We start from the raw sequence: 18027 nt of genomic DNA on the forward strand, positions 1-18027 counted from the left end.
GGTGGACGTCTTTTCCAGAATTATCGCGGGACTTGTGCGTGTTCTTTGATAATGTGATTTGTAGTTACCGGTCGTAGACATGATTAATTGTAACGAATCCGACCGAGTCATGATGATAGTATTATCTAATGAATGTATATGACGAGATGGGAGTGGCGATGTCGGCCCGCCTGCCGGTATATAAGAACCTTGACCCCTTCCCGAATATATTACTAGTCGGATTCGACTTCATGGATATTCTATTATCTTATAATATAATCTACTCTATCTTATGCTCAATAGTTATATTGTATGATCGGATCTAGTTTGCCTCGTCCAAGATCTTGTCCTACGCACCCACCGGCCACCCGGCAGTTGCAGTTACAGTTACATATCCAGTTACAGTTGCAGCTATAAACTCGGACTGTTATTATTATTTGTCAGTATCTATAAAGATCTGAAAGATACTTATCATTCCCGTCGCACCGTCGCACCGTTTCAAACGAGACTGCATAATTAGTACTCAGGCTGGTACAGAAGTAAGTACTTAAGTACTTAACAGGTATACATACAATGGTATTGTTGTTATATACATAAGCTTCCGAGTCAGTTTAAAGCTTATAATAGTTCCATGCATTTTACTAATCACACCGTTTCTTTCGAATAGAATTCAGATAGATACCCGTCTATTTCAGCTGGTGTTCTATAATTCGGATCTTGTCACACGGAATCGAAGAATTTCTTCTAGATCCAGTTGCTGCCTGAACCCTCTTTTCTTCCCTTGCTTCAGGTTCAAGTTCAGGTGGTACTGTTCATATTTATTTCAAATACTCAATCATTTATCCGCCAGTTTCGATCACCAAAAGGTCTGTACCTCCAGTTCGTATAAAGACAAGCCATCTCTCCTTCACTGCATGCACTTACACATCGTATCAACCACAATCGCTAACAAGTACCAATTCGAATTCAATCTAGTTTAGTCATAGGATATCAATCACAGGATATCAAAAAATGGAGAAGGGGATGGAGGAGATGATGATGAAGGAGGACAATGTCCTTCTAATCAAGACAACCCTCTTCATATCCAATATCCACTGTCCTACCTGTACCGATCTCATCCAATCCACCCTCGCCTCTCTCACTCCTCCTCCAGCTTCTCACAATGCTTCCATCCTCTCAAACAGGGTCGAGGTCTTCCATTCTCCCCTCCTCCCTCCTCAGAAGATCATAAAGGCCCTCAACCTTGTCGGCTTTGACATTGAATCATGCCTCTCAAGCTCCGGTGGTGATGAAGAGTCCCAGCGTGTCGCTGCCCAGAGGTCTCCATACCTCCTCGAAGGCCTTGGTGGTAACCTCATTCGAAAGATGGAATCCAAGAAGCGAAAGCGGCACGAAGAACTCTGTGGTCAATGCCGCTCTGAAAAGGCTGGTGCCACCTCCCCATCCCCCTATGGTTCATCCGAAGCTATCGCCCGCCCGATTCCATTGCACACCAAGCTGTACGGTGATTCTCATGCATCAAATACAGCTTCTGGTGCTGGTAGTCCCACCGTAGAAAGAAGGCAGCCGTTTCCTTCCCCGCTTGATGCTGTCGCTGCTAAAGATTCCGACGACGAAAAGTGGCTTGCTACTCTGGCAATTCAGGGTATGACATGCTCTGCCTGTGTCAATTCGATCCGTCAGAACCTTCGGGCCTTCGGTTTCATCGAAAAGGCCGAGATAAGTGCTCTCACACACAGTGGAAATATCATATTCTTCGGGAAACATAACATGGACACGATTGTCGAGGCAATCGAAGACGGTGGTTATGATGTTGAAGTTGTCGACCTCACTCCCTTCAACCCCAATGAATACGAAACTCGTGAGCGAACAATGACACTTCAGATCAATGGCCTATACTGTCCAAAGTGTCCACCTAAGATCATGGAAGCCGTTGAAAACTTCGCCTCCTCACAGGTGACGGTCATCAAACCCATAACATCCCCCAAGGTCCCTGAGATAACTATTAAATACACTCCCCAGCCCGACATCACGGCTCGAAAGCTAATCGAAAGGATCGAATCCGTCGATCCGGCTTTCAAAGTAATAGTAAAGCCTTCTCAATCCTTAGAGGACCGCAGTGCCCTCGTCCACAAGGCTGAAGTCCGTCGCATCGGCGTTCGGCTCCTTCTCAGTGTCATCTGTGCAATCCCTGCTTTCATCATCGGTATCGTGTTCATGGCGCTTCTTCCCAAGGACAATAAATACCGAGTATGGTCTGAGAAGCCGATTTGGAGTGGTACTGCAAATGTGTCGGAGTGGTCATTATTGATAATATCGACTCCTGTATACTTCTTTGCTGCTGATCTGTTCCACGTCAGAGCCTACCAGGAAATGCGTGGACTGTGGAGCCGTAAGAACCCTAAGCCGGTTTGGAAGAAGTTTATGAAATTTGGGAGCATGAACTTGCTGGTGAGTTAAAGTCTTTAAAAAAATAAAAGTAAAATATTGTGAAGTCGTGTGCTAACTGAATGGATGTATAGATGTCATTGGGAACGACTGTTGCCTACTTCTCGTCAATTGCACTCCTAGCTATTAATGCTGCTCAACAGCCTGAAGCAATAGATCTTGGCCATCATGGAATGCAAATGCAGGCTGAGATGAAGAAGAGCGAAATCGCCCATGCTACTTATTTTGATGCCGTTGTATTCCTCACAATGTTCTTGCTATTTGGTAAGTCATATTACATCCCCGCTTCTCGCGTAGTACAACTATATATAGGAGGCTAACTAATATCCCGAAGGCCGCCTTCTTGAATCTTATAGCAAAGCCAAATCAGCGAACGCTGTCAGCCTCCTTGGCAACTTACGTCCGAAGGAAGCCAGACTCTTGATTAACCCTGCTTCCACAGAGACCACAACCGTCCCCGTCGAACTCCTCGAAGTTGGTGATCATGTGGTCGTCGCTCATGGCCAATCCCCTCCACTCGACGGCAAAATAATCACAGGTTCCGGGCAATTCGACGAATCTGCTTTAACAGGTGAATCTCGTCTCGTTACCAAAACTACCGGCGACGAAGTTTTTGCAGGAACAGTAAATCAAGGCCAGCCTATTACAATCGAAATACAGAGCATCTCAGGCAAGTCTATGCTTGATAATATCGTTCGCATCGTTCGGGAAGGGCAAGTTCAGCGGGCACCTATCGAACGTGTTGCTGATCTTATCACTGGATACTTTGTCCCTGTTGTATCGTACTTGGCCGTCCTGACATGGGTTATTTGGCTCTCCCTTGGTTACTCTGGTGCCATTCCCTCAGAATGGGTCGAAGGAAACCAAGGAGGGTGGGCAGTGTGGAGTATGAGTTTCGCCATCGCAGTGTTTGTTATTGCATGTCCCTGTGGTATTGGATTGGCGGCACCGACAGCGCTGTTCATTGGCACAGGGCTTGCGGCACGATATGGAATTTTGGCAAAGGGTGGCGGTGAAGCGTTTCAAGAAGCCAGTTGGCTCGATGCTGTTGTGTTTGACAAAACTGGGACACTAACACATGGAGGGGAACCAGAGGTTGGAGATGCTGTTGTTGTTGGATACACCGAGGAAGAGAAAGAGTGGGCATGGGGTCGAACAGTTTTAGGAATCGCCGAAGGGTTGGAGAGTGCCAGTGGCCATCCGTTGGCCAAGGCAGTGCTCAAGCATGTCAAGGCAGAGGGAGGAGAAAATGTTGAACGACTAACCGTCGAGGAAATTCCTGGACGCGGTGTCACCGGAACATTCAAGATTCATGGCGTGGAAGTCGAAGCTTTCATTGGGAATGAGGCTTTTATGCACGAAGAAGGAGTTGTCATCTCGCAGCAGGTTAAGAATACTTTGGAAAAATGGAAGCAGGAAGCCAAGTCCGTGATCGTACTTGCCGCAGAGAGGAAGTTTGATGGACCTGCGCCTAGTGGACTAGAGATTGGAGAAACACCAACAGTTCTAGCTTACTTTTCGGTTTCAGATCAAATCCGACCTGAAGCTGGATATGTAATTTCAGAACTGGACAAAATGGGAATCAACGTCTACATGATTACTGGCGACAATGCAACTACTGCTTCTGCGGTGGCAAAGACCGTAGGTATCCCAGCCGAAAACGTTATCGCTGGAGTCCTCCCCCACGAGAAGGCAGAACAAGTCAAATATCTACAACAAACGGCACAGTTACGACGACATACGGGCATCGCAGCCTTCTTCCACAGGAAGAGAAGCGTAAAGAATGCAAACACCCGACCTAGAGTCGCAATGGTCGGCGACGGTATCAACGATTCACCTGCACTGGTTACTGCAGATGTGGGGATCGCGATTGGAAGCGGTAGCGATATTGCACTTAGCTCTGCAAGTTTTATCTTGCTTCGTGAAGATCTAAGACAGGTCCTTGTCCTCATGGAACTTGCGAGGAAGGTTATTAGACGGGTCAAGTTTAACTTCTTTTGGGCGGCGATTTACAATGTCATTGGGATTCCTATTGCAGCCGGGGTGCTTTATGGATACAAGAGGACGAGGTTGGATCCAAGTTGGGCGGCTTTGGCAATGGCTGGGAGCAGTGTCAGCGTTGTGGCGAGTAGTTTGCTGTTGAGGAGTAGGATTAGGGGTTTGGGATTTAGGATTAAAAGGAATTGGAGAAGCAAGGAGTGATTGTAGCCTCCTACGGGATCAGGTGATTGAAATTGTCTTTTGAAGAGATGTATTTAGGAGGTATTGAGAGATATTGAGATCACAATGTTTGGTTTTTGGATTTCAGATCTTTATGGTGTCGACAATATTTGCGTTGGTGTTGCATTTTTGAGTTCTGAGATTCGATCTCGAGATTCAGGCCACTGCATAAGCCAATTTAAAGAGCGGCTCTAGTGTGTATGTAATTATCATCATCATAAAGCGTATCGAGGCGTTTATTCTTGGAATGAAATAATTTACTGTTTGTCATCACAAATCTTTTCTGGTTTGACCGTTATACGTATGAAACTTTCTCCGTCACTCTTTTTTCTTTTGAAAAAACAAGCTTAAAATATTGAAATATGAGTGGGTCCACTTCCCATCTTCGAAACAGTTAACCGTCCGAAGGGGGTCAAACTAGTATGTGGAATCCTGGCCTTCCGAGCGGCGACTACAGTATCGATACGATGGATCAACCCATGTCGGCATTGGAGGGAGCAGACACACTCCATCTCTAATTCATGTCGCTTATCTACAATGAGCCATGGGATGGGGGGAAAGTTGGGGGGGTCTAGAACCTTGGGGTGGGGTGGATGTGCACTGTGATATGGAATAACTGAATAGGTTGCATTTTTGCTGACATGGTTTAGCTGACTTAGTTTACTAAGCTTGATGAGCGGTAAGTGGGTTCCTTTTGGGGGGGGAGGGGAAAGACGGGAAAGCCTCTTTTGAGGGGTTTGAAAATCGTGTGAATGTTTTGAAGTCGTGCGTGTCGCGGCCGTTTTTTTCTGTTTTTTATTTTCCCGCCTCCTATAGGTATACTTGCCATGAGTCGTTTGGTATAGTTATTCCGAAGAGAGTTAAGCTATAGTCAGGACGGGAAGGTCCTCTTTTTTTTTTTTTGTCTCGAAGCCTTCAATGTAATCCAGGGATGACGATGTTTTGGACTATTATATCCGCGGGGTTGAAAAAGAGATAAATTTATAATTAGGCAACGAATGGCTATACAGCAGATAGATATAGAAGGATCTATACCTTTTTTGCAAATGCGCATTTATCATGGTCTCTAAGAAAAGGGTTTCAAGAGTTAAGAAAATAAATGGAACTCAATGATTTCATAGGCTTTTCGAGAGAAAGCGGTTATCGATACGATGTGGTATTCTGGGGGGATCCATGTTTATTCACCACAATTTGATGGTTGATTCGAGGATAGTTATCGAAAAGAAGGATAGAATTGTCGAATTACAGACGAACAGATGGGATGTAAAGAATCCTTTGATATAGGTACATTTAACCATGCACAAAAGCTACTATGATGTTGACAATACTATCTAACTTTGCTAGATGCATCATGTCCCCGCCTCCCCTCCCGATCTATCTCAACGTTCCAGACTCAAAAAGTTGATCAGATGGTCCAGTTCACCATCCTTTACTTTTTGACTCCTGACAACATGCTTCGCTTGAGACTCGCTAGTATTGGACAGTTTAAGATTTTGACGAAAGAGCCCCTTGCGTCGTTTCTGCAACATGATGTAAGTCGTGTGTATGTGTGGATACTTATTGGGCGCTATAGCTAGCAATTTTATGCGCTAGAAGGAAGAATAAGAGTTTGAAGATGGGCTCGTATTTTTTTAATCTTCCCTCGGCCCGGTTGTGTTTAAGGTACGTTACATAGAATGTTTTGATATGGCATTTTAATATCGGGTTTCCTTTTTTATTCTCGCAACTTTGCGATCTTCTTTTATCGTTCTTCTAGTTTGCTATCTTTTTAGGTTATTGTTGAACTTAAAGTGGTTTAACGGCCTCTTAAACACACCTTACTCCTAAAATCGTTTATACTCCTCGCTGCCCCCTTCGTCTCCTGCCTTGAAGGTGGCGTGATATTTCGGTATTATGGGTATTTTGTTTCTGTGCTTTTAGGAGTTAAAGACCTAGCCTTTTAGGGTGGCAAACCGGGGGCAGTTGAATAGATATTTATCTACTAGGTATGTATATTTTCACACATATATAATTCCGGTAATATTGAAGAGGGGTAGAGGGGAAGGGTCTTAGCTAGATCGACGTTGACTTTCTAATCTATGAGTTTACGACTTGGTAGTTGATTGGCTAGATCTTGGAGGAAGAGATGCCCCGCTCGATAACTATAGCATTTCTCGATTAAGTGCTACCTAGTTGGTGGTTTTGGATGGCGGCCGAGGCTTCCTACATATATGGTAGGGAGGCTTTTCTTTATTTCCGTTTGATATTCTGATGGTTGTTTCTCTTTTGGTTATTCTTCCTCTCCCGTTCTTTTTTTATATGACTAGAAGAAGCTTATATCGATGTCCAAGGCCGGGGTAAGAGATATCGCCTTGGCTGTTTCATAGACGAGCTGCGGTAGGGGTTTGGTTTATGGTATGTGGATTTGGTGCCGTTACCCGGTTCACTGATATCCTGCAAGTTGACGAAGGCGTTACGACTTCATATTTACGGTACTTCATTGAGGGGGTTCTTTGTATTTCGGTATATTATTGTCAAGTTACCTTTCTTTTGTTTTCTACCCCTCTTCTCCCCTCTTCTCCCCTCTTCTCCCCTCTTCTCCCCTCCTTTCACCCTGTCTTATTGTCACCTTATTTTTTTTGCTCTTGTGGAACATATATATACTTATACATCTTCGACGCCAGTTCGACAGACGGTATGGCGGCGAATGGTGTGAACCTTACCCGGTTACTCGAATTCTCTGAGCGGGATGAATTAGTGCGTAAAGCTGGACTATTGCCTATTGTGATACCTGAGGATATCTTGAGGGACCAGGTACTAAACCCTAGTATGTATTTCTTTTTTTCTTTTACTTTTACTTTTACCATGTTATATACTCTGCATTTCATATTCACAAGTAACGCTCTTTTCCATAAAAATACATATCAAAGATCTAACGATATATACACAGACTACGTCCCCAAAGACCTCCCGACCCAACTACTGGTCATCACCTGGTTATGCATCTTTATCCCGCTGGTAGGCGTGGTACTCAGATTTCTGGCAAGATTCGGAACTGCAACACGTCTTGGACTTGACGACTGGTTTTCGGCGATAACATGGGTCGTGGCTGCAGCATTCGGATCGACTACTATACTAGCGGCCAAAATGAGTGGGATAGGACGACATATCTGGTTTGCTACTGACGGAGAACTCGACTTTGGGTATATGGTACATGGAACTTCCCCCCCCTCCTTTCCCCGCCATATAAAGCTTACTACATTTTTTTTTCTTGAAAAAAAATAATGTTTCTAATGGAAACCCTTGAAGGGGAGGGGAGGGTAATAGATCGGATACTTCCACCAGATAGCCTATGGAATCACCTCATTCTTCCTTCACATGACGATAATGTTCTTCTACATCCGCATCATCCCTTCTGAACTCGTCGCTCGCAAGGTCCTCTACGTGTTCTTCGTGTTTCATATACTATACCTCCCTGTATACATTATTGTATCAGCGGTACAGTGCTCACCTGTACGGTCAGGGTATGATTTACGATATCGACTTGAGATCGGGGAAGAGAATAAATGTATGGATCCGTTTAAGTTGGTGACCGGGTTGACAATTGTGGGGATTACGACAGATTGTCTTTTGTTTTTGTTGCCGTTGAGTGTGGTTTGGAGGTTGAAATTGGAGGTTGGGAGGAAGGTTTTGGTTAGTGGGTTGTTTTTGTTGGGAGGTTTGTGAGTACTTCTTCTCTTTTAAAATTTCCCCTGTTACTTTGTTTTATTCCTTGTATATGGACTAATCTAGAGGGATAGAGCTTGTATAGCGTCTGGGATTCGACTATACTACCTTAAAGTCCTATACGCCTCATTCGATCGAACCTACTACGCGATGCCGGTAAACGCGCTAGGACACATTGAAATCGCCCTAGGCCTATTAACCGCCTGTTTACCAATGATGCGACAGGCGATATTATTACTTCCCAAAGGATCGTTTTATCCTTTGGTGTTATCACGACTTAATTGCTGCATATGCAGAAGGAGGGGGGATACTATTAGGGTTCAAAAGATCGATAGTAGGTCTACTAGGATCACGTATACTACAACGGATATTGTTGAGAGGAGTGATACTGAGTTGCATGACTTGAGGGAAATTGTGATTCCTCCGGTTCCTGTTGTACCTTTACATGTGGGGGGTGGGAGTATTAATACACCGAGTCTTGGAGGAGGAGGAAGGTCTCGGCCTAGTACGCGAGGGAGCAGTAGTACGAATGTAAGGAATAGCAGGCATGATAGATTCGTAAGAGATATTGTGAGGGAAGCCTATAGGAATCAGAATCATTCGAGAGAGGTTGTGGAAATAGGAGATATGTGGGTCATGACGGGGGATGGGCCTGTGAGGGTACCGATTCGGTACGAGTCGCTGGGGGGGACGGGGAGGGATGGGAGGGATGTGGGGTGATCATAGTTCTGCTTATTCTCTTTGTTTAATTCCTTTCCTTTTTTCCCCCCTGTGTTCCCCGTACACTTTGAGCGTCGTTATAATGGATATATATATATTTTTGCGGGTATTCATTCATGTTATGAATTATGAGGGAGTGTTTGTTATTATGGGCTATAGGATCACTCTGGAAGGTATCGGGTCTTTTTTCTTCCTCTTTTCTCTTATACTTAACAGCACGTATATAGGATAGGCTGTCAATATTATATATCGAAGAACAAGCGCCACCGTATAGTTACTCGCCGCAGTATCGAAGTTGTTGTTTAAGCGTCTGTGCTTGACAACGTGGAGTTTTGGGTACGTATACATGCAATATATACGAAGAGAATAAAACTAACTTTCAAAGCTTTCTACTTGTACCAGGTGTCGATCAACAGGAAAAAGAATAGTATCTCTCCCCATTATCTCTTATGCACGCTCACAGGCCACCCATCTCTATAGCTCTACATAGATGAAGTGCAGTGCAGGATCCCAAATAGGCATTTTTCTGGGGCTGGTTAGTGTCGGTTCGCCAAGTATCGTTTGTGTTACGTCGGCCGGCTTCGGGTGCAACCGGCCGACGCATGTTGGATTTTTTGGGAAGGAGGAATCAAATGTGTTGCCAAGTTGTTGCATTTGGTACTTAGGGCAAAGGCTGGTAGATTGTGAGCAGACATACGAGCCTTGCAATTGGCCTTAAGTGGTAGACACCTAACCCCGATTGTAGATGAATATTGAATACACGATCAGAGTTCATGGGAAGTACCTATTAAACAGGCTTGAATTGAATCCAAACTGAGGTATTAATCTTTCCCAGTATTTGCATTGCGCATACATTGCATGTCGACCGTCGAAACATGTTGACAAGGATGTAGCCTCGAATCCACAGGGATGGCTGGCGGCACGGGAGGGCTGCAGCAAACATGCATTTATATGGTGCCTGAATATTGAATTCTAACTCCAGCCGCGTGTTCTAATGCAATGGGCTTATGGGTCCCATCTGAAGAGGGGTGTCAATGCATTAGTTCTGTGGCACGACATATGTAGTGAACCATTGGTCTACTGGATCCATGGATCGCAGCATAGTATTCGCTGGCAGTCGCTTTATCAAATTCAGGTCGTAAATGTCGCAGATCTAGAGCGGGGTTCACGGAATACTTTGTTAGAAGTACATATATACTAGGAAGGCTAAGATTTGGAGGGAAAGATAGCCACTTAGATACTTAGCTTTGATAGGCCAGGAAGTGACTTCAGGCATATTCTGGTGGGTGGGGCCATGATGTAGAAGTATATTGGATGTGTTTATAAGGCTGCTGAGCTGGCGTTGTATACTTGAGAGATCTAGGATTCTTTCCGTTCCGTTGACGCTAACTAGACCATTCCTCTCTCATCTTCCTACTATCTCGCACTCATCTACAAAAACAGAACGACGCATACCTCTCACTCACTGATTTTGATACGTCAAAGTCCAGTACGCTATCGTATCGGCACCTATCATCATGGATATCCCCGACGACCCAGAATACGAGTGCCTAGAACAAGTCTCTGACTGGTATGCATCACTCCGGCCATTACTACTAGATTTGGTTGGCGACTATGCCGGACAAGAGCTCTTTTTCATCGACGGCGATTCGCTTTGTCGTCACATTTTCAGCGACAAGAGGGTCGCAATAAATTCAAAGAGTAAGTAAGCTCTAAAACCTTCGATGATAACTCATTTAAACTAAAATTCTTTGGGAAATCCTAGATGGCCCTCAAGTTATTACTGCCATCTATGCCCTCGAGAGGTTTCTATCTAATCTCCGACAACGAGGGTGTAATTTCCACCTTGTGTTCTTTGAAGGTAAGCTGCTAGTCGCACGATATGATTATGGTATCTATCTACAGCCGATAGGCGATAGCTAAAGAAAATGTCCTATTAGAACACAAATACCTCTGCTTTGACCAGTCTAAAACAAGCGATAAAAAAGCATGGAAGTACATCTTGGTCCGCGAGGCAGCCATGCGGCATTTACAGGAGACTATACCGTCGAACAATGCCGTCAAGGTCTTCAATTATCCCAGCTTGAACGATCCGAAGTTCGAAGAATACCTTCAAGAATGGAAGCCATACTTTGCGCTAGCACATGACGTGCCGAGTTTGCTCCCTGAAAATGAAAATGAAAACAAAAACCAGCAGCTCATGCAAGCAGGCATCCTTTGGAAGCTGCTAAGTCAAGGTTACAATGTAGCCCTCCTGGACAAAGTAGAGTTTAGAGACTCGAAGGTAAGAATATGCAGTACTCTTCGATAGCTGCCTCTGTATCCCGAAAGCTAATATGTGACCTAAATTTTACCATAGATAATGAGTCTAGTCGCTGAGGGCACTGGGCTAGGCCATTTCACATCTGCTTTTGCCAATAAGTGCAAGGGAGAGATGTCTACCATCGCCACTTCCCTAAGTGATCAGTACCACACTAAAGCAGAGCTTGTCAAAGAAGAAATCCTACCCGACACAATCAAGCTAACAAAAAATCCCCACGAGCTCTTAATCATTGCGGCAATGTCAAAGTTATCAAAGACAGACTGGAAATCTTCAATGCTCATGAAAGCGTGCGGAATTGGCCTATTACAGTCCACTCTATTGACCCAAACCCTGTCATTGAATCAGCGATGCCTTCCATCTGTTGAATTCACCAAAGCAACCCCGACCAAAGTGCTTGGCTTCGTTTATACCTTATGCCAAAATCTTGCGGTGTTCATCAGTGAAGGCCATTGCACAGACATCCAGCAGATATATCCCGGTCATAACATGAATTATTGCGATCTTATCGACGTCCGTCTTTTCCAATACTGCCTTGCCAACCCCTCCTTCGCGGAAGAAACGATAACCGATGACCTTCAACGCTTGATAGAAGCATTCAGAGTCCAGAGTGGCATTACGCTCTGCCCGACTGACACAGAGGATCTTAGCGGAAATATCATCCCGAAGACCATAGATAACCCGACGAGGGTTGCCGTACTACCATTCAAGCACAAATCTTTCGATAAACACCTGGCTAGCATTAAGCTAGATGTTGACGATACGGTATTGGAGAAACCTGAACTCATCTATCGGGCTGCGCAAGAGAAAACCCATTGGCATTCTACAAGTTCATTAAAGAGTGAGATGAAAGTATTAGATAAGTGGCAACAGAGTCGAAGGAACCGCTCGGATCAAATCTTCCACACTCACATGCAGCGTTATGCTGCATCTATCACTGGACAAAACGCTGGTATCCTCGAACCGGAGTTAATTATCGTGGCTGAGAAGGAAGAGAAGCTTAGAAAAGGTAGTAAGGCTAAGAAACTCATGGAGAATGAGAGTTTAAACAGTGGTAAACCGTCAAAAAACCAGAAGGGCGGTCAGAAAGCCCCCACGATGAAGAAGGCAGACGCTATCCGAGAAGCAAATATGAAGGCAAAGGGTAAGAAAACTGAAGATAAAACCAACGACATCTGGGGCAGGGTTCTCGATGAGTTGGTAACGCTCTCCGAAAAGGCGCGTACAAAGGCCGAAACACAGGATGCTGCCATGGTAGCTTTAGGGAAAATCAGTGAATTTCAACGGGTAAAGTTAAAGGGCGAATCATCAACCTATGTCTACTTGGAAACAAGATTGTACAAGATGAAAGTCCTCCTGGAGCTATGGGGAAATGCGTGTAGTATTAGTACACGAGAGAAGGAAACTCATAAGAACCTCGCAGCCTTGATCTTCGATGAAGCACGACACATATTGACGTCCCCGGCTCTCACCAAAGCGGTTTCGATCATGGTCAAAAAGGTTTGGGCTGAAATGGGCTTCGGCGAACCGGTTACTACCTCACCCACAGGCACCGACAAACTATCGCCAACTCTCGAGAATATTCGTGTCAAACCAGGGATGCAGATTGGGATATCACCAATTGAATTTCAACTAACACACAGCGGACCGTATATGGACCGCAGCTTTGGTTCAGCACCAGACAGCCGTGTTAGATTTCAACCTGACACTTGGCAGAGAGACGTTCTGGATCAAATAGATGCTAATAAATCTGTGTTCGTCGTCGCGCCAACATCTGCTGGTAAAACTTTTATTTCATTCTACGCAATGGAGAAGGTCTTGAAGGGAAGTAATGACGGTATCCTCGTCTACGTCGCTCCTACAAAGGCTTTAGTAAGTGCTAAAAATGCTAATAATCTCAATAGAGAAATATTTTACGCTAACTTTAATAATAACAGGTGAACCAAATCGCTGCTGAAGTTCTCGCTCGGTTCAACAAAAAATACCCCCACGATGGACAGAACGTCTGGGCTATCCATACCAGGGATTACCGTATCAATCATCCCGAAAAATGTCAAATCTTGATCACAGTGCCGCATATTCTCCAGATCTTACTTCTAGCACCACATAACGCCTCGAAATGGGCTCCACGAATCAAGCGGATCATCTTCGATGAAATCCACTCTATCGGGCAAGCCGATGATGGTGTTATCTGGGAACAGCTTCTTCTAATCGCACCATGGTAAGTTTTATCTTTCCTCCTACGAACTAGACTACCATCTCCCTATATGTAGTCATATAAAAACTTATTCTCTTAACCGCCACTCCTAGCCCCATCATTGCTCTTTCCGCCACAGTTGGTAATCCGGGAGAGTTCAGAGACTGGCTTGTTGAAACCCAGAAAGCCGCAAACATAGACTTGAAGATGATTGAGCACAAACATCGTTTTTCAGACCTTCGAAAGTTCGTCTACCAACCTCCGACAGACACAAATTTCACCGGACTCGACCAAAAGCGACACTTTGAGGAGTTAGATGACGAGCCAAATTTCATTCCGATCAACCCCATATCGACACTGATAGATGTGAAGAACCGAGCTCTACCAGCCGACTTGACTTTAGAGCCGAGAGATTGTTTAGAAATTTACAAACTTATGAAGAAGCATCAAACTGATAGCTTCAAAATTAGCAGTGCCTTGGACCCTACAAAATTCTTCAGTGGAATCATTGGAAAAGCGGACGTCGTGAAATGGGAATCTGCGCTGAAACGAGAATTAGAGAAATGGATGGCGAATTCTCTTTCTCCTTTTGATGCTGTTCTGGAAGAACTTACTCGTCCCCAAAATGCTAAGATGCCAGTTGATACTATGGATAAACCGAAAACTACTGTGCCGTCGTCAACTTCTTCGCCTTCAAAACCGAATTCACCCTCACCACCACCACCACCACAAGAGGAAGAAACGAATGACGATGGCAACGATGACGATGCACACGATAACGACAAACTTGTACAGGATACAACGTGCTCATTACTCGCTCGCCTGCACAGCAAGAATGCTCTACCGGCAATCCTATTCTCATATGATCGAACCATGGTGGAGAGGATTGTTAAAGCAATCCTCAAGCAATTAGAAGACGGAGAATCGCACTTCAAGAAGACCAATCGCGAATACCTAGCAGAGATGGAACAGTATCAAGAATACCTGAAGCAATCGAAATCAAAGGCTTCTATGAAAACGGATGAAAAGACCAAGAAGAAACAAACTAAGAAAAGCAAGAATAAGGAAGACGACATCGACGCAATGAAGGAAGAGCAAAATAGAGAAGAACGGGAAGAAGTAAGTAAATGGGCGACTTTCGATCCGGATGCACCGCACGAGAAATTCCTCTTCACTGGGAAAGTCAACTACGATGTAGAAGAGGATTTCAAAGTTTTAAGAAACGCAAGTGTTCCAGAGGACTTTATTTCAGCTTTACGAAGAGGAATTGGTATTCACCACGCAGGTTTGAGTCGTCGGTTACGTGAAGCGTATGTTAATTATCGATTTACCTCAAGATCAGATATTGGTTTCTAATGAGTGCATATACAGGACGGAGACATTGTTTCGTATGGGCTATCTTCAGGTCGTCGTCGCCACTGGAACTTTGGCACTAGGCAAGCAATATAACTTTTGACACAAGTAAAGGTCTCCATGGCTAACATTATTGATTAGGTATCAACATGCCCTGCAAGACTGTCGGTTTTGTCGGTGATAGTGTTTATCTCACAGCTCTTGCATACCGTCAATGCTCGGGTCGTGCAGGTCGTCGTGGCTTCGATTTGTTTGGAAATGTTGTGTTTCATGGTCTTTCACAAGCTAAGGTGAATCGCCTTATCAGCTCTCGACTACCTTCGCTACAGGGGCATTTCCCAATCAGTACATCATTGGTTCTTCGCATGTTTTCCCTCATCGATGGATCCCAGGAGTCAATATATTCCCAGAAGGCGATCAACCAGCTACTTTCGCAATCCAGACTATTTTTGGGCGGCGATAGCTTCAAGGAACAGGTGTTGCATCATCTACGATTCTCAATCGAATACCTACGCCGACAGCATCTAATAGACGCCAGAGGAATACCCATCAACTTTGCAGGGCTCGTCGGCCATTTGTATTACACGCAGAACAATGCGTTTGCATTCCATACTTTACTCAAAGATGGAGTTTTACACACTATTTGCAAGGATATAGATAAGAAGCCACGAGGGACAGCCTTAATGCTCATGTCGGTCATGGCGCAGATTTTCGGACGGCGCCGATGCAAGGCTCCCACGGAATTGGGCCAAACCAGAACGGAGATTATCAAGCGTTCACCGAGCGACGTATACCTCCCTCCCTTGCTTAGGATCGCTCGTGAGGCCCTTGAGGAGCACAATGAGGAGACCCTCAAGACATTTACGGGGTACGCCGCAACATTTGCGAAAGAGTATTGTCAGAATATCCCGGATAATGTCCTTCCGTTCACAAACAAGGAAATTGGGAGCTCCATTTCTGAGAAAGACGGAGACGATACCCATGTCAGGTCAACGTTTTTCAGAATATCTGGAGCAACGGATTCGTTCGCCTCGATCGAAGACTTATCCACGTCGACCCGGAATGGAGTTTTTTTAGAGTCGTCTGCAATCCCAATCATTGATACACGAGGTGGGTATTGGAATGCTTATTTACTTGATTTTTATAAACATGGGAGTTTGCATCCATTGGTCGTAGCAAACGGTTTACGCAAAAATGATGTTTGGTTTATGTTAAATGACTTTTCGATGATCTTGGCAACCATCGTCACCTCTATCAAAAACTTTTTTGCGGAGAAGGATGTTGGTGGATCCGACGAAGATCTTTTGGAGCTTCTAGCGATGGAAGAAGGGGAAAGGGTGGATACAGAGGAAGGGGAAGCTGGGTTCGGGGGCGAATATGAAGGGGATATTGACGTGGCCAGGGTCAACCATGCCGCATTCGAGGATCCGAATGGAATGTTGAAGGTATTCAAGGCTTTCGTCCTTTTGAAGTCGCTATTTGATCAGAAACTTGCGGCAATTGGTGCAACAAAGCGGCCGGAGAGGAAGGGGCCTAGGAGGCCAAGATTGCGAGTCGAGAAATGAAGGAATTAATCACGAGAGAGATAGGGAGAGAGAGAGAGGAAGGTGTGTGATTGTTTTCGTTGATGTTGTATTTTGTTAGTGCTATGTCAGGGTCCTAGGCGGGTTAGTGTGGAATTCAAAGGGAGAGAGATCATCAAAACCTTCAATGTATCTAAGCTCTCGGGAAAATAAAATAGGCGACAGTGCTTTTCTGTGCGGCATTTTCACAAGAAAACTCCAAGTTTCGTTGACCTGCAGGAATATGCACAGCACAAGCCTCTGCAGCAAGCAGTGGGGGATCTTTTTCCATCCGAATTTCTTCTGCTGTATCGTGTAAGATGTGGAGCACTTGCATCCCTATCGATTGAATGGATGCTTTGTAGCTTGACCATGCAAAGTATTGGAAGGAGCTCCTCCTTTCTAATCCCAACCTTTCTTTCTTTCTAGTAGCTTTCTCCTCTTCCTCCCAACCATCCCCGCATCTGTCGCTCCTCCAGAACCCATTTGCAACCCGGCGAACTCGTCTGAAAAAAAAAAACTTCAATTGCGGTGACATCCTCTCCTTCTCAAAAGGAAAGGTGGAGATGAGCTTTCCCCTACTAATATCGATATGTAATTCCTGTCTGGTACTACTGACGAGCGCTCTGGGTAGTACCACCATCCAACCGATCCAGTAAGAAAGTGTAAAAGAAAATTCTTCCCCTGCCTTGCATAGCATATTAGCATGGTTTTACCAATAGGTTTGTGAAAAATAGGCCATAGTGAAGGCTCTGGGCATCTGCCGACATGGTTCCGCCATTTTTCTTCCTTTCTGTTGCTGGTGGTCCATCAGATCACTGACGTATGTCCTCGAGATGGATTTGGTCGTTTCGCCACCCAGGATCGAAGGGTACAGACATAGACGAGCACTGAAGAGCCTAAAGAGTCTGCAGCTTGCCTCTTTCTTTGCGCTTCCATTTTTTCGGGATGCCACATTTCGAGATGGGCTCCATGACAAAACTTCTTTTCTTTCTTTTTCTTCCCTTCTTACATACGTAGCATCCCTTATCGATCGATCGATATAAATTTTCATTTTGTCATTGCTAATTTGGTAGGGAAAGAAATTGGGATCCGTGAGTCAAGAGAAGCTTCGTGGTCCGTAATTACAAAGCTTTGTCTTGGAGGGAACGAAAAAATAAAAAAATAAAAAAATTTAATCCTAAAAATTCCTACACCTTCAAAATCTTGAATCTAAGATTGTTCGAGTATAGCCTCAATAGTTTGATCATGAGCTGGTACTTACGTGTATGTACTCCATTGCTCATTGGTACTATACCTTATATCTAAGGAGGAGGAGTGATGGACTGGTTACGTTGGAGTATTGTACCACCTCAACGTATGTACCAAGCTTACACCGTTACGTTTTGTCTTGGGCAAACAGCCGCTGTAAGCTGGCTTCACAATTAATCCGATTCAGGATGCGCATCATATAGAAAACAAATAAATCATACAACCGGACTTCCTTTTTTCCCTCCTTTTCCTTTCTCGTTTTGCTTCCGAAG

At 44.6% G+C, this 18027-nt stretch overlaps 4 protein-coding genes across 4 annotated transcripts; all 4 read left to right on the forward strand.

Annotated features, from left to right (window-relative positions):
- Positions 1 to 990: 990 nt before the first annotated feature.
- Positions 991 to 4629, forward strand: AOL_s00054g91 (uncharacterized protein; the record flags this gene model as incomplete). Its single annotated transcript, XM_011121407.1, has 3 exons — positions 991 to 2430; positions 2502 to 2691; positions 2762 to 4629. 3 exons carry the CDS (start codon positions 991 to 993, stop codon positions 4627 to 4629), a joined length of 3498 nt encoding a protein of 1165 aa, XP_011119709.1.
- Positions 4630 to 7323: 2694 nt separating this feature from the next.
- AOL_s00054g92 (uncharacterized protein) lies at positions 7324 to 8008 on the forward strand (the record flags this gene model as incomplete). Its single annotated transcript, XM_011121408.1, has 3 exons — positions 7324 to 7453; positions 7577 to 7836; positions 7976 to 8008. The coding sequence occupies 3 exons, from the start codon at positions 7324 to 7326 to the stop codon at positions 8006 to 8008; spliced, it is 423 nt and encodes a 140-aa protein (XP_011119710.1).
- A 494-nt stretch (positions 8009 to 8502) lies between these two features.
- Positions 8503 to 9072, forward strand: AOL_s00054g93 (uncharacterized protein; the record flags this gene model as incomplete). Its single annotated transcript, XM_011121409.1, has 1 exon — positions 8503 to 9072. The coding sequence occupies one exon, from the start codon at positions 8503 to 8505 to the stop codon at positions 9070 to 9072; it is 570 nt and encodes a 189-aa protein (XP_011119711.1).
- Positions 9073 to 10589: 1517 nt separating this feature from the next.
- On the forward strand, positions 10590 to 16507 carry AOL_s00054g94 (uncharacterized protein; the record flags this gene model as incomplete). The annotated part of the gene is made up of 8 exons (XM_011121410.1): positions 10590 to 10773; positions 10838 to 10933; positions 11013 to 11356; positions 11432 to 13264; positions 13330 to 13613; positions 13703 to 14899; positions 14961 to 14977; positions 15084 to 16507. The coding sequence occupies 8 exons, from the start codon at positions 10590 to 10592 to the stop codon at positions 16505 to 16507; spliced, it is 5379 nt and encodes a 1792-aa protein (XP_011119712.1).
- Between the last annotated feature and the right edge of the window lie 1520 nt (positions 16508 to 18027).

This window comes from Orbilia oligospora (assembly GCF_000225545.1).
Source record: "Orbilia oligospora ATCC 24927 unplaced genomic scaffold scaffold00054, whole genome shotgun sequence".
Classification (NCBI taxonomy): Eukaryota; Fungi; Ascomycota; class Orbiliomycetes; order Orbiliales; family Orbiliaceae; genus Orbilia; species Orbilia oligospora.